We start from the raw sequence: 25,669 nt of genomic DNA on the forward strand, positions 1-25,669 counted from the left end.
CTGATGGGGGGCACGAATATAAATATACATACATTGGGGGTGCGTGCTCAAACATTTTTTACTAATGGGGTGTGCGAATATAAATATACATATGGGGGGTGCGTGCTCAAACATTTTTTACTGATGGGGGGGCACATATATAAATATACATATAGTGGGGGGGTGCTCAAACATTTTTTACTGATGGGGAGTGCGAATATAAATATACATACATTGGGGGTGCGTGCTCAAACATTTTTTTACTGATGGGGTGTGCAAATATCAATATACATACATTGGGGGTGCGTGCTCAAACATTTTTTTACTGATGGGGTGTGCAAATATCAATATACATACATTGGGGGTGCGTGCTCAAACATTTCTTTACTGATGGGGGATATGAATATAAATATACATATATTGGGGGGGGTGCTCAAAATTTTTTCTGATAGGGGTGCACAATCAAAAAAGTTTGGAGACCACTGGTCTAAAACACGCAGAAATCAGGAAATGCAAAAGCTCAGGAGAACCTAAGTCACCCCGTGGTAGCCAACGGATCCGATTTTGCCTTCAGATACAGGGGTGCAAATCTCCAGGATATTGCCAGTAGTTGGGTTTTTGTATGACGGGCAGGATTTTTATGGAAGTTGGGCCAAGGGATCCCACCCAAATCAGTTAGGGCTGACTGTGGACTTCCTGGCCTGCAGCATGTAACAAGGAGCATCTCTGGCCCCGCTCCGCGCGGTGGGTTGAGGCAATCCTCCCATGGCCATCCCCGTTCAAAACCAAAGAGCTCCACGGTCGTGTCACCCTTGCCTTGACCTGGAGACTTCCAGCAGGCCTCCCCCCAGCATCCGACCACGTACACGTCAGAACAAGCGTACGTCTCCCGCACCACCTCCTTTTTTCTCCCTGCCTGTCCAAGTTGCACCTACCCATGACAGTGCTCCAGTCACACGAGGTAGCCCATTCTCCCAAGGAACGTGTCGCAGCGACACAATGACCAAAACATGACACGCGGGAGCAAGGCCTATGTCTAAAACCCTCTAACACCGCCTAGAAAGCCACATAATTCACTTAGTCTTTCACACAGACATGTACTCTATCAAATTCAACTTCGCTAGCAGAGGCGATGATGACCTGAAGGAACATATCCCCCCCCTCTTTAAAGGCATCACTGAAATAGGGGAGTGGGGATTTTTGCACCCAGGTAGAAACATGAGAATGATTTGTCACGTATCATAAACCGGCTAAGGCAGCGCAGCCTGCTTCGTTGTCTGTTTCGAAGGCGATACGACATTTGACGCTGCAGCCTCAGACCAGCTGTCACCGCTCGGAGCTGCCGTTGCCATTTCTAGCACCTGATCTGCAAATATTTCTGCCTGGGAGTGACTTAATTGCAATGAGCTGTGTTCTCACGAATGCACCTACTCCTGGGTATAAAAGTGCTGGCGGGATCTGGGCCCACGTGTGCTGGATTGCTGGCAGTGCCCTCTGGAGGGGCCTGTGGTAGTAGCTGCACCAACACCAATAATGCGTTCCCTGCAGGTCCCAGAAGAGCTGGGAGACGGAGCAAACTCCACCTGCTCCTGACACACGTTCTGTGTGAGCAAGGGTGCTGCTTTTCTGGTTTGTGGGCACCTGCAAGACACCCCGTGGCCAGCTCCTGGCTACAATGCGCTGACCCGCATTCTCAAACGGGCGCGCATGAATTTGCGGGTCACGTCTGAGGAAGCGAATCCTGCACGTGCACGAGACTCACACCTCTGCAAGGCACAGGCTTAGGCCACCCTGGCTTGCTCACATGCTGCAGGAATCTGCACCCCTGGCGGGCACTTGCTTTGGGCAATTTCCAAGCTCCCAAAGCTTTTCTAAGTCACGTGGGGCCAAACTCCTTAAATGACAAGATGCTATGTGGGGACACCCAGTGGCCCTACTGTCCCTTGGCTGCTTCCACATACCGATATGGCCTTTCCATAGTGGTTTCTCAATGCAATGATGGACAAGACGCATCTCAAACCAGTCGGGCCCCTCCTCTGCTAAGCGAGCCCTTTGCACATGCTTCCGATGGCTGATTTTCCTGGTTTACAGCCTGACCGCCTTGTGCACGGGGATGAAAGGCTTCCAGGGCAGGGAAGCCTTAAAACAAATCAGCTCCTCTGCCCCAGGCTGGCTGAAGGTCGTGCTGCTGAGACGTTTCGGCGCTTGTAGACAAGGATTCCTGCGAAACATTTGGTGATCTTACTCTCAGCATTGCCTAAGGCGCTACAGATGTTCTCCGTGCCCTCGGAGCCGGTTCGATGGAGCAGGCTGACTTCACGGCGCGCTCACCAGCGATGCCCTGCCGGAGGCCTTTGAACAGTTCAAACAGATGCCGAGCATAAAACTCCTCCGCTCCGCGGAGGCCTGGCTGCCTGGAAAACGGGCACGCGCTCGCTCTTCCTTCTTCAGAGGCCCCACAGATATCTCCGCAGATCATCAGTGCCGCCGCATCCCCTTGCTTTCCGCAGCTCCCCACCAGGATGCTCAGTGAGCCGCAGAGCAGCGTGCCCACCATTTCTAAGGCGGCATCAAATTGGATCGTAATTACAAGCCGCCCTCCTCACAATTAGCAAGCCGTGGCTGCGACCACGTCGCTGACAGCACCGGGGCTGGAAATGGCCTTGGTGGGAGTGGGGCCGCGCAGTCTGTCTGGCTGTGGAAACGCAGACTGCTTCCATGCTAATTAACAAAGCTTTCCTAAAGGCGCTTCTTGCAGGAAAGCATACCTGTGTCACACGCAGCGAAGCCGCCGAGCTGCAGCGCGGACCCGAGGCACGTGGAAGAGCCAGACCCAGAGCTCGCTGCTGTCGCTCGCTTTGCGGGCCGAGAGCATGGCTCCGTCGTGCGAAGTGCACTGCACAATGCAAAACCCTGGAAGCTGGCAGTCTCCGTAGACAAGGCACGTGGAGGGTAGGAAGGGAAAACACAGCCGCTTGCCCAAAGCCACACGGCAAAGCGGTAGCAGAGTTGAAATTAAAACCCGGGTCTCCCCGTAGCAGCCAGACATTGGCCTATGCTGCCTTTCTTATCTGGCCAGCTTGGCTGCAGCCCAACCGGGAACCCAGATGCACTGGTCGGAGGGAAGAAGGGTCATTCAGTCGCAAACAAGCTCCTCCGAGGGGACCGGCCCTCTCTCCAAAGATAGCGGGGCTCTGTATGGGCTCAGGGGTGTCAAGCGAGCTCTGGTGCCCCGCTGGCGTTAATGCAGAATCGGGGCCATCAGTCACCAGACCAACCTGACAGCAGAACAACTCATGCAGCCTTGCATTTGCCCTGAAGTATTATCCCCAAAGAGGGCAGGACCATGACACCTGCAGCCGTATAACCTAACAACAAAGGGGCACAAGGCAGGCAGGGTTTTTTAGAGGAGCAGCTTATTTTTAGGTCCTGCTGTAAAATGCAATGTAACATGGCATGACTGGACCGGCAGTTCTGGCAGTGGGAAGGGGAAAGTAAACTTGCATGAAAGAGAGAATTGCTTTCACATGACAGCTATATAGACTGTAACCTCTCTGAGGCAGGGACGGTCTGCGTTTCCTCATTCGTGCGGCACCCTATACAACAGGGGACACGATGGCTCCAATGCACATCACCACCACGATACTCAGAGGACTTCATGTAGCACAGGGGGATACCAAAGCGCTCAATCGTGTAACACAGCAGATACCAGAAAAGCAGTAACTGTACTGTCCTATGGACACTGCAGAAGGGATCGGTACTATACATGCACAGCCACAACATATAAATTGGATTGGGAGATTTTTAGAGGCCACCCCACCCCCCAGATGTGTGCAGAAAAGTCGTTGTAATCACATTGGAGAGAATTTTGTCCTAAGCATAATTGCCTCAATGGGCAGGCTGGACAATGCAGGGTAGGGCTTAGACAGGGACGACCCTGCCTTGAACAGGGGCCTGGACTACCTATGATCTCCCGAGGTCCCTCCCAGCTCTGCTTCTCTGATTAATGCATCTGCTAACATTTGGAGGGCCACAGCATAGCCAGCAATGGTGATGCAACTCCTTCATATTTGGATAGAAAAGGAACAAAGATGGTTCCTGCAGAGCCGAGGAACTTCTGGACCGCGCCGAGGTCCGTGTAATCCGGCCTCTCATCTCTGATGGAGCCCAGCACCCACAGCATCAAAAGAGCATAGCGGGATCCCAGAGCAGGCAGACGTGGAATAACTGAACTCCCAAACCAGATATTATCTTGATCTCAAATAGCTGGAGAGTTTAGTGACCAAGTCAGCCCCGGAGTATGAAGCAATCATCAGTTTGCAATCATTGGTTATGAGTCCTCCGGATAGTTGGGAGTAGGGGGTTGGACTAGCTGGCCTCCCAAGCTCCCTTCCAGCCCTACTTGTCTGGGATCCCTACATAAATAACCGATCCCTGCTTGAACCGTAAATGCTCAGCCAAATGAGACCAGGGCCACAGCTTCTTTAAATCATTAACAATGACAGCAAATACTCAGTGAAAGGCTGACCCCTGATCAGCCCAGATTGTGCAGCTCCCTATAAAAGCTTTGCACAAACAAACCCTTTGGCTTGGAGGGAAGGCGAGGGATGATGGAGAGGACAGTGGGAGGATTTATGTGACAAGGATGCAGCCAGGACGCCGGCAGATTTCTTGCTCTTCGCCAGTCCGCGGCCCTCGCCGTTATGAGATGCTTTCAAGGCCCCGATAATATATTTTATTTCGGTGGTAGCAAGACGTAATTAGACTGCAGCACATCTTCCTCAAGGCTGTCTCCGCTGAGGCCTCTCCTGGAATTTACACCCCAGGAGTGTCAGGATGCGGTAAGGAAAGATGTTGTCTCCCGCAGCCCGCGCTTTCAGGTGGATGAAAATAAAGCAGAGGCAGAATTGATGTGCTGTAGCAGTAGCCATGTGGCTCTCCAGCACGCTTATTCGAATTCATTTCCAAGCTGCTGTAGTAGCAAACCGGCCGCTCTCTCCTATCGGCTGCCACCTGCCGGACGTGGGCGCTTACTGCCCCGTAGGCAGCCTGCGTCCCCTCTTCCCTGTCTCGGGGGCGTCTGAAGTCTTGTTCTTCACACTTCGAGCACCGTCGGTGGCTGCCCAGGCACCTGCAGGCACTACTGCTAGGCTCCAGGAACAGATGTGGGGCCCCATCTGGCTCAGGACGTCACCTGGTGCCTTCAGGTGGGCAGGCCTGGCATAGCAATGGGATTTGAATCGGCATATGCCCCACGTTCGAGGGTGTCTGGTTCCCGAGCTAGCACGGGGAGCCTTGCTTTAGTGGCGTTATAGAGTCATAGCGTGTAGCGCCAGAAGGGGCCACGGAGGATCATCGTGTCCGACCCCCTGCCCCAGGCAGGAAAGGGCACTGAGGTCAGACAACCCCAGCCAGGTGCCTACGTAACCTCCTCTTGAAGACCGCCGAGTCAGGGGAGGGCACCACCTCTCTTGGCGGCCTGGTCCAGCCTCAGGCCACCCTTACTGTGAAAAATGTCTCCCTAATGTCTAACCTGAATCTACGCTGGATGCATATGAATTTGGGGGTAGAGGTGAACCTGGCTCCGGGCACATCCACATGCTGCCACTTGAAGCTGGGGGGAATAAAGATTACAGCTCACAGCAAACTTCTCCAGGAGCGAACAGTCCCCCTCTCCCTTGAAGAAAAGCAAAATTGCTCTAGTGATGAGACCCGAAGCAGATCTTAGCGCACCGTCTCGTGCTGGTTCTTCCCTTTCCCTCAACAAAGGCCGATCGTGCGCCCAAAAATGCCAGGGATCTTTTCCTGCAAGTATTTTCATAGCTTTTTTAAGATCAGCAGCAGAAGCCTGCGATGTGATGCTCCACGTTAGTCCTTAGGTGGCAGCAACTGCACAGACGAGTGCAGCGTTGCGAGTGCAGCGTCTTCCTCTCGGTGCAGACGTTTTTCCGGATTGCAGACCAGCGTGGGGCATGGGGGGTAGTGGGATTATCCCATAACTGAGGGTCAGCAGACATCAGTTACGATCCCTCCCTGTTTGGGATGATCTGGGGTCATCTCAAGCAGAAGGAAGGGGCACAGGCCCTAGCAGCCCCCTCCTCTGACCCTCGAAGCCTCAGGAGCCTCCTCCAAAGCCCATGTCAAATAGCCTCGCTGTATTCAGTCTTCCCATCTGTAACCTGGGGATTGTTACTTTTTTTTCTATCCCCTACCACAGTCAGGAGGGTTACATCATTACCAGATTCAAATGATTTCAAGATCCCCTAATGGAGGGCACAAGAGACATGCAAAAATAGTAAGAACGAATCTGGCATCAGCTAAAACAGCAGGAAAGATCAGTAAGAGCTGGGCATACGTAGCTATAATAACCCTGCGATGGTAACGCAACGCAGCTTTGTGCGTGGCTGCTTGGATCCTGGTTCATAGCAGGAATGTACCGTTGCCACTTAAAAAATGGCACGTGGCCACGCATACCCCGACAGTAGCATCGCCATCATCAACCTCACGCTTTCAGTACGGACTTTCTGTAGAGCTTGGCCTGGGCATAGCAGGGACTAGGATTGCTGATCTGTAGCTGACAAAATACCCCTTAGCAGAGCCGGTGGCCTCTTGAAGGCTCGGATCAAGCATGGTGGCTCCTTAACCTGCCAGAGGAAACCCCATGTATCTGTGCCCGTGAAGGCAGTATTCCTGAACCGCCGTGCAGCAGATCTGCTCTTCTGGCGTGGTTCGGTACCTGCTGAGGTGCAGCAGCTTTAAGCCCAGTTTATGGAAATGGAAGTGTCGTCTCTAGCTTGCTCCGAGAGCTTTATGGCTAAGGGCAAGCAAAACCCGGGGGCATCCGAACCCCGAGCCTCCGGGCTTGGGCCTGCAGTAGGAAGTCCACCAAAGGTTTTGGAAACATCTGAAGCCCCTGGTGCGGGTGGAGGATGTTGGCCAGTAGTAGGGCCACTTATGGTTCGGGACTCTTGGATCTGAAGTTAGTCTGGGCTGATTTGAGAGAAATGAAATAATAATAATAAAAAAAAAAAATATTGCAAGGGGCAAAGCGATGCAGCAGGGGTGTGGGTGCACAGGTGGGGATGGGGGTAACGGGGCAAGGAACTGCACCAGTCATATGAAGGGCTGTTAAAGCAGAAGTGTGTGTGCTTATATAGCTATCCCCCCCCGCCTTAAATAAAAGTTTTGCACCCTTAGAGGGCCGCACATTAGCCAAGTGCTAATGCAGGCAGGGGCTTGGATCTGCAGCACCGCTCAACGGAAAGCAGAGGCCCCAGGCGGGCAGGGGCCCCTGAGCAAAGTTCATGATCAAGTCCAGGAGATCCCTGGTCCCCAACCCCCGCAGGACCTCGCTCCGCCCGGCTGGGGCAGGGCCCGGCTGCGCTCCGCCCCACCCTGGCAGCAGCTGGGCGCTGGCTCTGCGGAAGAGGTGAGTCCAAGGGCTCCCCAAGGGCTGCACCGAGTGCCCGCGCTGCTGCCAGCCGGTCCCTGCAAGGCTGGGACTGGCACCAGGCTGTGCCCTTGCTTCAGAGGGGTTAGGGCCAGCGATTGGGGCCGGGAAGAAATCCCCGCCCCCCCCGGTCAGATTGGCATGGGTCCTGGGCATTTGCCGTCCTCTGCAGAGGGGACTCGGGACCCCGCGAGCCTGCACTGTCAGGTGTCCGGGTTGCAGCCTTATTGACCTAAAGGAAAAAGCAATCCGCACTCGTGGCAGAGGTGATCGCTTTTCTCGGACCAGCTAGAGTTTTGCAACTTTGCAGTTAAAGGCTTTTTTTGTTGTTGTTGCTGCAAAACTCTAGTTGGTGGAAGAGATCACCTCTGCCACGAGTTCTGGTTCCCAGCGTGTATAATCAGACATGGGTCTTTGGGTGAATCTGATCTCTTTATTACACCAACTTAAACTAATAAAAGCGATCAGATGCACCCAAAGAACCGTGTCTGCCGATGTCCTGGGACCAACACGGCTACAACCTACAGCGCACTGCCGAAGTGACTAATGACGTTTCACAGAAACAGGATGTTGCTGCCTGGGTTCCCCGGGCCAGGCAGGTTCGGGTGTTAGGTCTGGATTGATGGTTTTATGTAGAGTTCAGATGATGGTTTGTATGGGATGGTTTGGATAGGGATGATCCTGCCCCAGGCAGGGGTTTGGAGAGGAAGGCCCCCCCCAGCCCTGCATCTCTATGTATGTGTGCCTCGCCCCATCATCTGTGTCACTTGCCTGAAGGGGACAATGTGGGGATGCAGCCATCTCCAGCGGGTGTCATACTATCATAGTAGTTAGGGTCGGAAGGGACCTAAACAGATCATCAGGTCTGACCCCGTGCCCTGGGCAGGAACGGGTGCAGGGATCTTGTCACCCCAGCCAAATATCTCCCAAGGCTGCTCTTAACATCTGTATGACTTGCAGCTGTTCCCTGCCAGTGGATGGTGCCTCTGCGCAGCAGGCCGGAGCTGATGGGCCGCGCTGCTGCCAGGCCGATGACTTGTCTCCCAGGCTGTTGCGCGGCTGAACTGGCCCCACAAGGGCTGCCTTGTCTGAGCCCTTTAGTGGAGGGCTTTGCAGAGCCAGGCACGTTGAGAGCTTTTGTTGCTGTATGCAGTCAGCGGGACATGTCTGCCTTGGTTCTTAATTTCTAACCATCTGCGCAGAGGAATTACAGCACAGGACTCCTCCGCACTCAAACTCCACGTGAGCCAGGCCTCCGTACGGCCTGACACCGCTCCCCGCATGGTCTATCAATGTCTGCCTAGCCCCCTGGCCCTATAGATTGAATGCCATTTTTTGGCTTTACCAAGCCCAACCATTACTACTCACCATCAGACCTGAACATATTGCTTTCTGGACACACAGTTCATGTTGCTGCTAGACCAGGAACTTGACCTAAAGTTTTATCAAAATCACTGGAACCAAGATTTATCCAGGTGACAAATCACAGAGGAGTTGGGGAGGATACCGGGAGCACTCAGCTCCAGTGCGTTTCAGGCCATCATTAGTTTATCTGGTTTAATTCTTTCAGTAAGTCCAGCAGGAGTTTACAATCCTCCATATGTCTCTTGTGAATTTGAAAGAACCCCCATGCGCCGCGAAATGCCCCATATTGTGTCAAGGAAACGAATTCATTTAGCACGTTCTCATATCATAGTTGCGATAAGATTTCCCTCACTTTAATAACAGATCATATAAAACTAAATTGCGTTCCTAGGTTTCTTCTTGTCTTTGAATAGGCTGAGGACAGCCACGGCAGCTTGATAACAAGCCGGGTGCGTCCGTGCTGACCCTGGGACCAGAACAGCTCCTGACGGGGAACGTCGTTGTTTCCTGAGTGCCATGCCGACAGATACGGAGCCCTCAGTCTTGGTGAAAGTGCTTCACCTGATTTTCCTTTCAACCTTCTGGGGCATGCAGATCTGGGTCACTTTTGTGTCTGGTACGTTGCATTTTGTTCTCATTCATTCTCATGCTTTAGGTGTTTGTTTGGAGACCCTCATTTAAAGTAGGGATGCGTGGTACTGAGTATGGTGTAAATACCTAGTAAGAGATGGCCCTTGCTTTAAAGAGCTTATAATCTAAATAGAAAGAGTGGGGAGGGAAAGGGAGGCATAAGCAAGTGAAGTGACTTGTGTGAGGTCCTGCAGCAGGGCAGGGGCCGAGCACGGTACAGAGTCGCTTTCTCTGGCCTCCTTGTCCGTTGCCGTCTCTTTGGTATCGTGCTGCCGGGCTTCCTGGCTCTCTCCCCGACTCACAATGTGAGCATCGTGACTGAAATTGCATTTGCCATGACTGATAACACGTGGGATGATTGCAGTCGACTGGCACTATCTCATTGCAGTGAATGGAGACAGGCAAACAGGAGCCTGCTCTCATTGAAGTCAGTGGTCCAAATCCTGTTAACTGCAGTGGAAGCAAAGCCTAGGCCACTGCCTAAATCTTTCAGACTCCCGGGCCTGAAGAACTTGCATCAGTGAAGAACTGTCATGGCATCAGATCTTTACATCTATACCAGGTCATGTTTTTTCATCCCAAATCCTATTATTCTGATCCTCTTATTTTCGATCACTCGCTACTTCAGGGATGATGGCTGGACACTGGGCAAGATCTTTCATGATGGGAAAGACTAGACTTCATTTTTCTCTCTGGAACCAAAAGCTTAGATAGACAAGGAGGCAGCAGTCCTACCTCGAGCAGGGGGCTGAACTAGATGATGTAGCGAGGTCCTGTCCAGCCCTACATTTCTATCGTACTAAGTCCCAGAAAGCCATCTCTCTATAATGAACTAGGAAGCTTTTATTTCTAGGTCCCCAGTCTGAATTTAGCCCAAACTTATAGTACATAAAAGACACTGCCACTGCCTGTGCTCATGAAATGAGCTCGTCGTCTCAGTGCAGTTGAGACTGGAAGGAAGTTGCTGTTAGGTTGTGGAGACTGAACTCCCCCGTAAGTTGTAGAGGCACTGTGCGGCACAGCGCGCTTGTTCTTCAGATAAGCCAGACAGCTTTATTTGGTGGTGCTCTGGAGCTGGTGTAGTTCAAAATGGTGCCAGAAGACATACCTGCTACTCTCTGCTTTCTGCAGGTTTTGTGATGGGCAGTCACCTTACCCGGCACGCTTTTGGCTTCATTCAGAGTCGCCTCTTCCCCTACTACCTCCACATTGGCTCTGCTTGCGCATTCTTTAACCTTACCATCTTTGCTATGTATCATCCCAGCGAGCTCCTGAATGAAGAAGAAACCACCCAGGTAGCCTCCTGCTTATATGCCTGTTTTGCCTTTCTGTAAAACCACCATAAAACATTGTAGTCAACCTAGAATCAGCTTTGACGCTGATATCTGCAGTACGTTTGCGCATGCCATAAAAAATACCAAGTCAGGAACAAATCCAATGCAGTTTTTAGTGGTTTAGTGCATTTAACTGTTCGGGTCCTGCCCTTGGTTATTTGATTCTCCTGTGGGATTCTGTAAGGGCAGTGGCAGTTCATGGCCTTTTATCTGTAGTTATCAGCCCATATTAGCACATTTTACTCAAACTGACCTTGACCTTGATACTTATAATCAGAACAACATGGCGTTGACTGAAGTTAACTAAGGTGTTAAGGCAGGTCTCTAGGTTACTTAACCAAACAAAGACCTGCTGCTGATACATGGGGTTATTCATTACATATAGGAAGCCCAGACAAGGCTAACTGTCACCTGGACAACTAGTTTACAGGCTTTATAGACCTGCACTAGTTTACAGGCTTTATAGATGGTTGGATGGAGGGTTGTACAGGTGAAGGGAGCGGTAATTGTTTGCATTAAAACATGCACAGACGGTCTTTCCCTTTCAGATCACACTCTTCTTTGTTTGCGTCACTGTTGCTGCTCTGAACGCCCAGTGGTTTGGGCAGATTACATCAGAGATTATGGCTGACATGCACCTCATTGAACGGAGCTATGGCCTAGGACAGGATATCGGCCTCTTTTCAAGAAAATCTTACTCCAAGCTGCGTGAAACAGACCCAAAATACAAGCAACTGTCTCGTCAGCTGACCCTGTACCACAGCATCTCCTCACTCTGCAATCTATGCTGCATTGTATGTAATGGCTTGAGCCTCTACTATTTGGCTGCTCATCTTTCCACACTGTAAGTGAGAAGTGTGGATAAGCTGGGTGAGGGTCCAAGAATTCAAGACCCAGGAAAAAGATGCATTCGCCTTTGTATGCTCTGCCCCCCCTTGAAGGCAGAGGGTACCCAAGAACATTTCTGAGTTTCTAGATCATGTCAGCTAGATTCCTTCAGGTTTTATGGGCATATCTGCAAATCCTCCTTTCTGCTGGGAAGGCCAGTCTCTGGAAGATCATCTCATATGCAGCTGTTTCCATCAAAGTCACTTTTACAGTCATGTCCCATAACATCAGCTGCTACAAACTGGATCAGTCTTGGGGGTTTATTAAAGGTGGCTGCCCTTGGATTACTTGAAGCTGGTTATCATTGCAGCTCTGCCCTATTTTTGAACCTCTACATTGTTTCTAGACATGCCTTATCGTTTGACCCCATCTGATTTTTTGCTGCTTTCCAGAACCCCTCACATGCCTTTGCTTTGACTGCCTCTAAAGCTCAGACTCTCTTCCATCTTATTATGCCACTAAGTGTGGTTGAAAATGGTTTGCATCCCAGCAGCCCTGGGAACAGAGCTTGAGAAGGGCAGCAGACCAAAAGCTCCTGAGGAGAAATTTTAGAAGCTTCAGCTCTTCCCAGCTTGCCTGTGGATGCCAAGTTGCTGATTTTCCTGACCTGTGTGCACACGCTTTGGATAAATGATTGCCTTCTGGTGCACGGAAAGGTGGTGTTTAATAGAGCTGTCCATTTAAGAAGTTTCCAATACGTGTCCTTTCACAGTATTTTTTTTTTTACTGAGCAGGCAGTTTTTCTTAAACAAAATATACCACAAGCTTTTTAAACCAGAGATATTCAGGGTATTAAAAAAAGCAGGCTCTCCTGCAGCGATTATAAACCAGGGTGCCTTTAGATCTTTCTAGGGGTAATGTAGGTGTCATGCAATATTAGCACTATTAGGTGTGCACATCTTTCACAAGACAATCTGAGATATTTCAAATAGAAATCAATAGTGTTAAAACCATTCTGAGCTGTTGCAGTCTTTCAGAGTCCTTTACAGCAGAACTCTTCCATTATTTTTCTGTAGTCTGAAGTCACGTGAAAACTAAGACCTGGCATTTTCCAACAGGTGCCTTGAATCTAAAAAGGTTGAGAACTACTGTTCTACAGGCAGCGACTCTCCTCTGGTTGATTTACAAACCTTGGCTTCTATGCAAGAAGTGGGCCTGTTTTTACTTTACTTTATTTTTTATTTTTATTTTTTTTACTGATAATGAAAGGACATCACTTGATTATGCAGGCAAATTAAATTGCTGTGGAATTTAGAAGCCTTTCTGCTAAGCAGGACTCATGACAACTACTCAAACTGATTTAGCAGCCCTTCTATTATAGTTGTTAACTGGGAGAGTTCATAAAAAGGCAGAACTGAGCAAGTAGAGAAAGCACAAGGGGTTGGATGAGGTGTGTTCTTTCTCCAGAATTGTTAACTTTCATCACATATCACTTCGCTCTTGATTGTGTCCCAGTTCCTGTCTTTAAAATGGATCTATTAGTTATGCATATTTAACTAACACTGTATTAGTATCACGGAACAGTTACTTTTATCAATACTTAGCTTTCCCTTTGACAGTTTTCCCTTCTGGTAGTTTAAATCCAGTATGATTTACCAGACTGGTAAATCTGTCTTGACAATCTTCCCAGGATGGATTTTATTTTCTTAGGGAAAGTGGAATGGTTTTGAAAGCCCTGGGTATTAGTTGAGCTATAATTACACAGCGTTTTTGCAGTTGCTGACTGTAGCTTGGATGCGAATTATTTTTCATTAGAATTTAGAAGTTGCCATGTATTGGGCTGTTGCGGGAGCACAGAAGATGCTGTCTGCTGGCATCAGGCAATTCCATCAGCAATTTACACGGCTGTATGCTATTTCCAAGTATATATGCACTATGTCTTTTGCAGGAAGAGAAAGGAAAACTGAACCGTCTCATTTATTAGGCATCAGACTATTTAAACAGTTTATTTTATTTCCAACTTGTATCAGATAAGTAACAAATGTTCAGTAAACTGAGTGGCTCTTAACAATGAGCTCTGTTCCTTTGTTCAGCTGCACAAGCATGCTTGTGAATGAACTGCTGCTGCTCTTTAATCCTTGGTGACAAAGTGAGCGGCTGTTCTCCACGTATCAGTTTGAGTCCATTGACCAGCAGCAGCAGGAGTGCTACAAAGAACACACCAGATCCACCGGCACCCAAACCAGATACAATCACAGCTCACATTGGAGGAGGTTAGCAGTAGTATTCTTCACAGTGCAGGTAACCTCAAACCTGACACTGCCTCATGCAAAGTAACAGTTTGGCACTTGTGCACAACTAATGATCAGAAATAATTCAGAGCTCATTTAAAAAGAGGATGCACCTTGCACTGTATTTTAGCTTACTTGAGATTTAAAAAAATAAAATTAAACCAAGCCCTATTCCCTCTCCTGCCCATACATACACGTATAATCCAACCTTAGGCCCAGCCGTGTAATCGTTGTCTACTCAGAATTTACTGATTTGCTTCCAGAGAGTTCTGCATTCACAGGGATTGTAGGATCAGGGGCTGCTAGTTTAGATTACATGATTGAGGCAGAAGGAAATATTAAAATGTACCAGCAGGAGACCGACAGTCCGTATCTGTGGGTGGGAAGAACTGTCTGGAGCTTGGCTCTCCTCCAGTCTCTTGTTGCTCTTGAATGCTTTTGCTCGTTCATTTTAGTGTATGTACTTTCTTGCCAAAGAAGTAGTTCTTGGAGAAAGGAGAATTCTTAACTAAAACCAAGAAGGTAGGAGTCCCAGCCTTTAAAAAGTACCTGCAGGAACACAACAAGTCATTCACCCTCTATGAAGTTCTACAAATGTCATGCATAGCAAATAGCATTAGACCCCATTTCTCCTGTAAAAAAAAAAGGATTGGCTGCACCAGTGCTGATGGCAAGTGTTCTTGCTGAATTAGCTGAGCCTTTTATCCTGATGTCCATTCACATATAATAGCAGTGTGTCTCGAATTAATTCTTCTCCCCGCAAGTTTTTCTAATTAAAATGGACAGCCATTATTATCATTCAGTGTTGGATTCATTCTGCCAATTTAAAGCTGTCAGGTCAGCAGCAACGTGTGCAGCTGAGCTTTATGGAATGATACAAGGTTACAGATCTTAATTATCACCATTGATCTGCTCAGGCTTTGCAGCAGAATCTCTCTAGCCATCTAGAAGGTGATGTGACCTAGGGCCCCTGGCAGACATTCAAACAATGGTGCGATCGGGACTGGAGGAATTCTGTCCCATCCCAAACACTGCCCCTGCCATCCATGCATGGCAGGAGACGCAATCTTTGGGTTGGGCCATAAAATTCCTCTGACCCCAAATAGCACCATTGTGGAGCTGCCCCCAGCCTGATCCTGCAGATCGAGTACAGAGTGACTATCCCATATCCAGGACTACCCTCAGCATCCAGCAGGTTCAAGACCCAAGCACCCTGAGGCCACATCTCACAATCAACTGATTGCTCACCCTGGCCCTAAACTTAGCCGATTTGAGATGCCAGGCTGCTAAGGCCTGGGTCTAACAATCAGCCAATTGTCAGCTGGCCCGTGCGTACCCTGGGATTGCCTAAGTGCACACATGGTTTTTCAGAAGTCCTGGGACCCTCCCCACACCCTGGCATTAAAATTACCCAGCAGGGTAACTTTGAAGCTGCCCCCCTGCAGCCCATTTTCAGCATCCAGATGGGATGTCTCAGTCCTGAGGCTGACCCCCCGCCCCATGCTGATGTGGACAACCAGCACGATCCAGCTTCTTTTCTTTCAAAAAGGGGGTGATTATGGATGCAGCCTGGGAGACCAGCCCTTTCCCTCCTGCGGTGTGCACCTCCCCTGCTTATGGATACCAAGTGCACGACAGGGCAGCAAAATGCGATTTGTCTTGGTTTGTAAAAGCCGTTTCTTCCTGAACAGGACCTGTCTGATTTTCACAGAGAGTGCGAGGCTCGTCCTCAGGGTCTGCACTCCCACTGTCAGTAGTAAGCTAGACACAAGTCCAGGCCCCTGGTCTTACCTGGGGTGTTGCAGCACTTGAAGCAGCGTGTGGTCTGTGTGCAGCTCATGTATTTCCTCTCTCTCATCTTCAAAATAAAGCTGGATACAATTTGGCATCAAATGAATATTGAGGATGCACCAAATCACAAGTACAAACCAAAAGCCCACTAAGATTCACCAGGATCTCACAAGCAGCATCCCCCTATTATCTAACCTTTCTGAACCACTTATAATTTTACAGCATTGCCTACCATAAATAATAAGCACAGACATGACGGGGGGGCGGGAGTCCAGAAATGTCAAGACCTTTAACAGCTTGTCTGGCACAAATCCCAGCCTTTTAATGCTTAAAACTGCATGCAGCTTTCCCTATGTAAACTAATACATTCTGGTATTATGCCTAAGACTAATCTCCAGCTAAACAGTATTTGCAACAAGAAGGGTCTTTCTCATTTCTATCCAAGTCACTGGCAGTATGTCTGTATAGCTCAGTTATGGCTCCAGGCAGCACTACAATGAACCATATGTATATGCTGCCTGTCAAATCACAAACGGTACTGCCTGTTTAATTTAGTGCTGTGCACATGCACAATAAACTCTGCCTAGCACCTATACAGTTCTACTAAGTAGCTTAGACACACCCTGAGAAGCAATCAAAGCCTTTTTTGGAATAGGTTTAATTTGATGTCACTTCATTAAAGCTATTTGTGGGATAAATGTAACCTATTTTGTCAAAGTGTTATTAAATCAACTAGGTCCAAGAAGCAAAACTCAAAGAAACTGACTTAGATTACATATGTATGGTGGCAGCTATAAGCAACAGCATGCCCAACCTGACAAAGCAGGAGACATTAAAAAAAGGACTGCTCAGTGCAGCAGACACCATCAGCTTGCCTGGCACACATGAAACTGCAGTGGAACGTGAGAAATTGTTATCCTGCACACTTATACACAAACAATTTGTGTTGAAAAACACCCCACACTTAGTGTAGTTACCAGAAAGTCTTTTTTTCCCTTTAAAGCAGACAATGCAATCAAATCTCTATACATGGATAGGATTAAATGTTATGATACTCAATCCTAAATTACTGCTGTGCTTTTCTTCTATGCATTAATATACAGGCAGACCTTGACTTATGACTGTTCGAGTTACGACAAACGTCATTTATGACCTTTGTAAACTACGACAGTGTTTCGAGGTTCTGACGGGCTTTCAACTTTGCAACGCTGGACACAGCTGCCTCCAGCTGGTAAGTCTGTTGTGGTGGGGCAGATCAATGTCCCAGCAGCAAGGGAGGGACTGGGGCTGGGACAGGGGGCAGCTCCCCCCGCTGCATACCGTCGGTCCAGGAGGGCAGTGGGGGGGGGGCACGCTCCCAGATCTGTGTAGGGCTGGGGCTGTGCTCTGGGCTGGTGGCAAAAGCCGCTGGGAGTGGAGGCTATGCCCTCCTGCCACTTGCCCAGCCATGGTGGACCTGCTGTGCTGCCTCCAGACAAGCAGTGCACAACAGCCAGGGCCACCCCGGCCTCCTGGCCCCACGCTGGCTGGCCAAGTGGTGGCAAGGCATGGAGGATGGGGGGCATGTGCCCCCAGATCTGCATGAGGTGGACAGGACCAGGACTACATGGGGCTGTGCTCTGGGTGGGCGGCGGGGGCTACAGAGTATTTTATGATGGCTGCTATCCCCCCCATAGTCCCCGCTCTGCCTCCTGCCCCACCCCAGTCCAGGGGCATACTGCACCCCCATGTCCTGCCACTGCTTGCCCAGGGAGGCTGAGGCGGCTCTGGCTGCTGCAAGCTGCTTGTCCATAGGCAACGCAGCAGCTCTGCTCTGCCCCAGCTGGGTGAGCAGCAGGAGGCATAGCCCTTGCTCCCAGCGCCTTCTGCCACCCGCCCAAAGTGCAGCCCGGCACAGCCCCAGCCCCTCCCACCCCGCGCAGATCTGGGGGCATACGACTGCCCCCTATTCTCTTCTGGACCACCAGTGGGAGCAGCAGTGATTGCTGCTGGATGAGCAGCTCCCGGACTGGCGGCCCATAGCAGTGAAAGCCACCTGCCCCCTCCTCATGCCCCCCTGCCCCGGCTGGGCAGCCCTTGCCCCAGGCCCAGCCCCAGCCCAATCCCTCCCTCTCTGCGGGGGCTGATCTGCCCCCCACCACCACAATGTGCCTGGCAACACATATGAATGCTTCACCACCAAAAATACATCCAAAGTGAGAGGGATAAAACTGCTCAAGAATATGAATGTCTAAACAGCTGCAATAAATTCAGGGACTTGCCTGGCCTGAAAAAATATATGTATGATTGCATATGCTCTCCAATCCCTTGTTACACATAAGGGATATGTTAAACAAAAGTGTTGCTGTAGCTGTTATATACCCAAAGCAGCTTTATTAGAAACTACTGAAGATATCATTTATCTGAATATCAAGTAGAAGGAAAAAGTCCCATTTCCCACCTGCAGGTTGCTGGACTGGTATTTTCTTTCCATATCCCAGGGTGGTAACTCAGCAAACATTACCACCAAATGATCAATAAATCTAAAAGCCAAAACATACCATGTTGTTATTCCACAGCATTATACACTTCAAAGTCCACTAAATGTTGTAACACCACTGAACCTCCTAGATCAGCCTCAGTAATTCGTGTATTTAATTTTGAACAATGGGAAAAAATGGAAACAGCAGGTTAGAGAATATCTTCAAGACTATTTAAGACTAATATGAAGTTTAAAGATGTCTGAGGAGAAATGTACTTCTCAGTCTGGAGCCTTGTACTTGGCTTTGGCTCATGCTTTCATCTACAAATTTACGTTGGGCATCAGAAAGCGATTTAAACTTTTTATTTTTATGTGTGAAGGGATTATAATCAAGATAAATGCATTCTATGCATTTCAAATGGATTTTCTTTCCCTTTGTTACTAATGCCATATGTTATACAACAGAGCAGTCAAACTGTAATCTGTTATACTTTATGTTGTTTACTTTTCTCCTTAATCAGTTGAAGCAGTGAATCTACTTTCTCTTAGTTTTACTTTCTTGAGTTATGAGCCCTGGGAAATGTTCTTGCATTTCCAGTTTTCTAAAAATATGATAACTTGCTCCTTTACCAACCTGCATTCACTAAGATTTAAATAACAAAAAAAACATTAACTTGTCAGTCAGTCTGGTTAATACACAGGCCACCAGAAAAGTAATAGACTTTAAATTCATTAACACTGCATAAGCCTGTAGGGCTAGAAATTGCTTCTTATATTAAAAAAAAGGAATGACTTCTTTTTGAATCTGGCACAAAGCATTCATTTCAAGCCTGAAAAAGGTCCAAGATAATAACATTTTAATGTAAGTCCTACGTCAGGTCTAGAAGTAATATTTTAGGTCATTTTGGAAGGTCGGTTATAGTTATCAGTTTTAGATTCTCTTTTCTTTGTGCTTTACTGTGTCCTTCTCTATATGAAGGAAATGCTGTTTACACTGAAATCACCTGGTGTTTTCCTGGAAAGCGGAAATGAAATCCGTTTGTCCATACTCAGGATACAGGAATAGGACAGGCCAGTTTAGGTTACCATCCTCATCTAGACAGACCTTTGCACCTGTTGCATTATCAGAACTGAATCCATCTATGGACATCTCAGCAAGACTCTCTGACATCTCATCCTCCTCCTTTGAGGACTTGAGAGACAGCTTGATATTCCTTTCCTAGTCCATGGAAAAACAGAGAGAGACACTGAGAACACGACCTAAAATGTTTATATTCTGTTAAGTCTTAAAAGGTAGGTTAAATTAGGCTCAGGTGGCTAAAATTTCTCAGGTGGCCTGAAGCTCTAGGGGTCTTGGGACCCATTTTTTTAATAAGGTCATGCCCCGATGGCATTTAGGTGTCTCCACTAGGTGAATAGATGTTATTAGGATTACAGTTCTGGACTTAAGTGGAATGGCAATACTGAAAGTCCTTTACTGAATCAAGCCTTTAAACAGCCATATATGAAAAGAGCAACTTTTCAAAAAATTAAAGGCGAGAACCCTAAGAACAACTCTGACACTTACCTTTATAGCTGTGAGCAATGCCTCCTTTTGTGATTGCTCCTTCTTCTCCTTCACCTTGGCTTTTCTTGCATCCCTCTGTTCAGCTCGCTGCATGTATGACAAGTGTACTTCATAATAATATACAGTAAGTCCATGCCTTCTTTACTGTACCCTACTGGCAAGCTGAGAAATTGGCTCATGTCTCCAGAACCATTATGGTTTCCCTTGCAGCATTTCCTCACAGTAAGTTGGTCAGGAACCAGCCTTCAACTACACTTTCAGGAAACATGGCACGGTTTGGGGTTTTGTTTGTTTGTTTGTTTGGTTGAAGTTTTACTCACACCACTTCTCCTTATAGTGAGGATGTTTTCTGTCCTCCAAGAAGCTCAAAGATCTCTACAAATATTAATTAAGCCTCCTTTTTCCCGGTGAGTGAGGAAAATGTTATCCCCATCTAACAGAATGGTAAAGAAGGTACAATTAAGTTAATCACTTGCCTCAGGTCACATAAAATGAGAAAGAGGGAAATAGGCTCTGGACTTACATGCCTAAGCCCCTTGCACTGGACTACAGAAGACAACATTCTCATTCTGTGATGGCAGCGGGACACAGACCCAGCTAACACTGATTGACATGCTACTTCTTTCTTAATATAGAACCAAAGCTTTTATAAGCAATTTAGTTTCTAATAAGGCACTACACGACTTGCTTTGTACTTTGAAATGTAAAACTGGACATAGTGAACGTGAACAAGACCAATACTCAAATGGTATAGTTGGAGTCTGTGGGACTCCCTGCAAGTCTGGAAATTTGGCAGCAAGGTGAATGGCAGCAGTTTACTGTGTGGGTGTTGCTCCTTTGTGGGCTGTACCTTGATCACCTTTGCTTTAGACCTGCTAGTTTGGCTTTCAAGCTTTTTGCATCCTACCAGACAGAAACTGTACTACTTTCTGAAAAATGGCAATACCTAGTATTGATACAGTGCTTTCCATCTAAGGTTCCCAAAGAGGTCAAGGTAATGGATGAAAAGTCTGATGCATCGCAGTAAGTCTTATCTTATAATGATCAGGAATTCCCCCCTTCTTTTTTACCTGAAATCTATCAGCTTTGGTTCTTGTTTCCAAAAGCTTTTTCTCTGTCGAGTCTATCCTCAGACCCTCGTCACACCATGCCACTGCTTCAGGGAAATTCTTTAGCTCCAAATGACATAAAGCTCCTGTAAGAATTAAAACATTAAGATTTTAGGCATAGAGCCAGCATACAAATCTATATAACCAGACAAAGCAAGGTCCACTTCCTTTAGTATAATCAAACTAAAATAGCATTAGGCTTCATGACTTATTGGGGGCTTTGTGCAGTATCCTGTTGGCCTACATGGCCACGTCCAGATAAGCACAGCTGTGCGGTACATGGCACTGCAGACCCATCTTTGGTACCACACGCTGCATATTCAGATGTTTCCTGCACTGCTGCCTTACAGAGCGGGTGGTTTTTTGACTCCAAGAGATCCCGGGGTCAAAAAAAAAAACAACAAAACAAAAAACCCCACGACGAAAAAAAGTGGGGAGGCGCATGTGGCAGCAGCACATGCTGCCCAAAACTGGAGCCTGGCCAGCCAGAGCCATGCTCCAGCTGTTGGCCAGACTCCCAGGTGCAGAAGTGCCAAGGCTGAAGCTTTCCCAGCCCCCAGGTAAGGCTGTTGAAGCCAGTACAGCTGCTGGCCCCAGCCTCCCTTACTCCATCCAGAGTAACCTGGCATGTACCAGAACACACATGGCACAGGCGCAAGGACAAAACGTCTGGCTCATCTGGACACGGCTTGTGAAACAAACCCAACTTTTATATTAGTATAGTGTGGACCATTTTGAAGTCTTACTTTTCAGTAAGTTAAACTAAACACTAGCAATTACAGCATTGCAATTCTACTATGGAGCAGAACATGCTGTAGACAATAAAGTGTTGGAAAGTAAGGTGGACTCTCTTAGTCAACTTAGCCTTAGCATTTCAAAATACTAGCATAACTACTTGGTTTTAAAAACTGACCTCTTATGACTGCTTTGAGATGGTTGGGTTTTAGCTTTCTGGCTTGGATCACATCATTGAGAGCGGATCGGTAGTTGCCTAAACAAAGCAGAACCTGTGTCAGAAGATTTCCTGTACTGCTTTTAAATTGTAAAGATGCCTGAGGGCAGCAGAATACATGAGGTCTGGAAACACTGTTTATTCTGTGACCACAAGACAGGCATTGATGGAGAGTGTACAGTAATGATCACAGAAATATGTTACAAGGATAAATTTGCTGCTCAAACAAGTGGAAGATGCTAAGCCAAAGGATGCAACATATACTAGAAGGTTCCCCATATTTTGGGTTTCCTTGTTCTTGCTGCAGGGGTCTCAGCAAGGTCTTTCAGGATGGACAGCCCTAGCCAAAACCTTCTGAACATGTGTCAGTCTTCCTCCTCTGCAGTACAGAACTGCAGGTTTATTGTTGCCCCTGCTCCTGCACGGACTCCCAGCCTACAGTGACAGTTGGTATGGCCAAACTAGGGCCATAATCCACACAGCTCTATGATTGGCTTCCCCCTCTTCCCAAAGTCTCTTCCTGAAGTACTTAAGTGTCAACTACGTGTCAAATTTAGCACGCAAAGCAGAAACCCCAAGCCCCCAAATGAGCAATAGCCACTGAGACAGTTCTCAATGGCTGAAAAATCTTTCAAAAAGCATATGACAGTGACAGCATGAGACATGAAAGGCAAAGTCATTTAGCCTTTTTTTTTTTTTTTTTTTTGCTTATGGGGAATCTACAGTGCCCATAAAATACAATGCAGAACAGAGTCCATTACCCAAATAAAACTGTGCTGCAGCTCGATTAGTGTAAAGCACGGCATTCAACTCGTGGTCACTGCATTTCTTTTTCAGCCCTTCTGTATATGAGATCACAGCTTTCTTGTAATTTTTTTCCTTGAAGTAATCATTCCCCTCGTTCTTATAGATCTTTGCTTGCTCTGCAAAGGGACAAAAACAGACAGCCTGCAATATATCAGAAAATGCACATACCCTGCAGACACTCAATGTCCATCTATAGAAATCAAGTATCTAGTGCAGAGGCGCTCAACCCACCAACCTGTTGGCCCTGATCAGGTGGGCAGAGCCACGCCATCCAGCTCACAGGGATATCCAGGGCTCTGAAAATGTTGTGGCAGGGAAGCAGTAGCAGCAATTGCCACTTCTCTGCTGTCAAATTTCTGGACTCCTGGGGGCCAGACTGCATGCTAGATCTCATGTGTGGAGTTGGCTAGAGCCTGATCTAGGGACACAGGATCCAGCTAGCGGTGGTGTGGACCCTGAACATGCAGCTCGGGGCCCTGAGAAGGTACGCAGAGCCCAGTCCTGGCTAATGCGGCCTGATGTGGCCCGTGGACCTAATCCAACCCATTCACCCAGCCTGTGCAAACAAATGGTTGAGCCCTACTGGTCAAATACATCCCACACTGACCCGTGAGCAAGACACAATCAAACCCAATCAGTGTCACAAAGAGCAGCAAGACCATACTCGTAATTTAAGTCAAAGAACGGAATTTTCTGCTGCCATAAGCTACGCGGTACCTTCAGGCGCCTGCTCCTCGTTGAAAATGATGGATTGAAGACATGCCAGCTCCGGGGTCTGTTTGGGGTCTATTTCCGCAGGACACTGCTTCATAAACATCGGGATCTTGTCGAACTCCTGGGGAACCACAGCAGGGAGGAGTCGGGGTTAGAGCCCAACTCTGGGCACACAGCGACCTGAGTCAGGCCCCCCTTGAGAACAAGCGCTTCCTTTACACACACACACACACACACACACACACTCTCATGGACCCATGAATGACGCGTGCCCCCAGCACCTGGGGCAGCATGGAGGCGCGGTGGTGTTGGCGGCAGTAAGCGGCAACCACCTGCCGGCACCACCGGCACCTTTTCACAGGGGGTGCACGGCCATGCTCACCTGCATGCACGGACCCAGAGGGACAGCCTTCCACCTTCAGCTCCCTCTGTGCAAAAATGCAATGTATTTGCTACCTAAGGGGACGTTTTAACCCTCTTGTACCACCTCGGCTTTCCCCAGAGCCTGATGCAGGGGCCTGGATCCCGAAAGCTTGCAGAAAAGGACAATCTTCTCGCCACTGCCCAGTCGGGCAAATAAAAGGTATCATTTTGGAACCACGAGTCCTAGGTTTTTTCTGTTCCGTCTCCTTTCCACACATCCGCGCAAGCTCGGGGCTGGCGATTTTCAGCTCCGGGCAGGGAAGACAACTGGGACGCAGCGAGGTGCGCGCCCAATGCGCCCCAGGACCCTTGCGCAGGCGGGGCCTGTCCCAGCCATCACCCCCGCCCCCACGCCCGAGCCCGTCCGGCCCCACCTGCTCCCACGTGTCGGCGTTAAACGCCCCCTCATAGCGCCGCGCCTGGAACTGCTCCAGCAGCGCGTCCATGTCGCTCGCCGCCGCCTCCATGCCCCGCCGGCTTCCGGTCCTGGGCTTCCGGCTTCCGGCGCCGCGTGCGGGCCGGGCGCAGTGTTTCGGCCGCGCCTTTCGTCCCGCCCTCCCCCGTGGCCCTGCGGGCCCGGACGCTGTGCGGGAGCCGGAGCTCCGTCTCCAGGGGCGCAGCGGGAGACCGAGGCGAGGGCATTTATTACAACGCCCGTTCAATGTTGCGCCTGCTGGATGCAGCTGGGCGGCAGGTTCTTAGAAATGGCATGAACGTCACGCCAAAATAAGGCGGAAACTCCTGGGCTAGGTTCAAGCCGCCTGGGCTGCCCCGGGGTCACACCCAGCTGAGGACCGGCCCCCCCGGCTTCGCTCCGTGAAGCGGGTTGCTTCGCCCTCCCCGGCTAAGAAAAAAAAAAGATGCCGGGTACACACAGCCCTCGTTACTGCTGCTGGCTAATTGCATTTCTTTGCTGGCTCTTGCCGTGAGAGCCTCGGATTCTCGCTCTGCTTTTTTTTTTTTTCCAAAGCAGGCTGCACAAGAATAATCCCCGCCCGTGTAGCATTATCGTCGCCCCCCCGTCCGCGTTTGAGCCCGTTATTTTCTGGCAACCGCCTTCCAGAGGCGGAGGCCCTCGAGCAGGCGGCTGGAGGCGCTGCAGGGAGCAGGGAGGCTCTGGGGGCTGGGGTACCAGCCGCGTTTGTCCGTGGGGTTTCTGTCCACCTTGCAGCCTTGCTGAACGAGGCCGTATTTCAGTTTCCAGCGAACTGCCAGGACGCGGTCGTGGGCCTGAGCGGCGAAGACGCACACGGACGCCTCGGGGTCATGCATCAGGGCGTCGAGAGCTGGAGTGACGGGGGAAAGTCGATCAGAAACTGCAGAGCTCTCATAATAATCACCGATATCTAGAGAGGGAAGGGGTCTCGGCCTTGCCGCTCCAGCTGCATGAAAGTCCCATCCTAAGACTTCTGCTCGGATTCTCCACCTCCTCCCACTCCTCTGTACAGGAATCTGAAGGACCCCCGCAGCACGCAACTGTACCACCAGTTACACGACTTATGTGGCACGGCATTGCCCTGCTCAAAGCTGAACATTTAGTGGCTGCATCCTTAGGCTTAGCCCTGAAGAACTTGCAATAACTGGAAGGCAGAACCCAAACTTTGCCTGCCTGAAGTCAGGGGGCTACTATATGAGCACAGGAGCAAAAGTGAAAAGAATAGGTAAAGAAGGAAAAGGTATTAGGACCATTTATAAGGGTACTGGGATTTATGGGTGCTGGGATATTATTGTCAAGTCCCCTATGATTCAGTGGTAGCATCCTTGTCTACCACACAGGAGACCTGGGTTCGATTCTGAGACACTTATACAACTACAGCCATGGAGGCACCGAATGTCTAGACTCAGTCTGGTCTTCGGATTTGGTCTCAGTGGCCTAAAGGGAGGATGGAAGGTCTGGGCAGCCTCCACCCCTCCAAAAATTCATCCCCAGGCATGTGCATTGAAGGTCTGGGTGGCCCTCATGCATAC

At 49.1% G+C, this 25,669-nt stretch overlaps 2 protein-coding genes across 4 annotated transcripts; one reads left to right on the top strand and one right to left on the bottom strand.

Annotated features, from left to right (window-relative positions):
* The first annotated feature begins 4,584 nt into the window (after positions 1-4,584).
* Positions 4,585-13,406, top strand: TMEM205 (transmembrane protein 205). 3 transcript variants are annotated; one of them, XM_090047004.1, is made up of 4 exons: positions 4,585-4,820; positions 9,208-9,410; positions 10,556-10,719; positions 11,307-13,406. In XM_090047004.1, the coding sequence occupies exons 2-4, from the start codon at positions 9,311-9,313 to the stop codon at positions 11,604-11,606; spliced, it is 564 nt and encodes a 187-aa protein (XP_089903130.1). In that variant the 5' UTR covers positions 4,585-4,820; positions 9,208-9,310; the 3' UTR covers positions 11,607-13,406. The 3 variants fall into 3 exon arrangements, with proteins under 3 accessions (XP_089903130.1, XP_089903128.1, XP_089903129.1); XM_090047002.1 differs by lacking the exon at positions 4,585-4,820 and adding an exon at positions 7,305-7,408 and having other exon boundaries at positions 9,186-9,410; XM_090047003.1 differs by lacking the exon at positions 4,585-4,820 and adding an exon at positions 7,358-7,408.
* A 140-nt stretch (positions 13,407-13,546) lies between these two features.
* Positions 13,547-24,219, bottom strand: TTC4 (tetratricopeptide repeat domain 4). Its single transcript, XM_090047001.1, has 10 exons — positions 24,076-24,219; positions 23,282-23,399; positions 22,519-22,680; positions 21,719-21,796; positions 20,767-20,891; positions 19,697-19,783; positions 19,134-19,348; positions 18,109-18,190; positions 15,669-15,748; positions 13,547-14,426 (listed from the first exon to the last, which is right to left on the bottom strand). The coding sequence occupies exons 1-10, from the start codon at positions 24,166-24,168 to the stop codon at positions 14,324-14,326; spliced, it is 1,143 nt and encodes a 380-aa protein (XP_089903127.1). The 5' UTR covers positions 24,169-24,219; the 3' UTR covers positions 13,547-14,323.
* Positions 24,220-25,669: the final 1,450 nt, after the last annotated feature.

Source organism: Crocodylus siamensis, chromosome 5 (assembly GCF_052110815.1).
Source record: "Crocodylus siamensis isolate JL-2025a chromosome 5, ASM5211081v1, whole genome shotgun sequence".
Classification (NCBI taxonomy): Eukaryota; Metazoa; Chordata; order Crocodylia; family Crocodylidae; genus Crocodylus; species Crocodylus siamensis.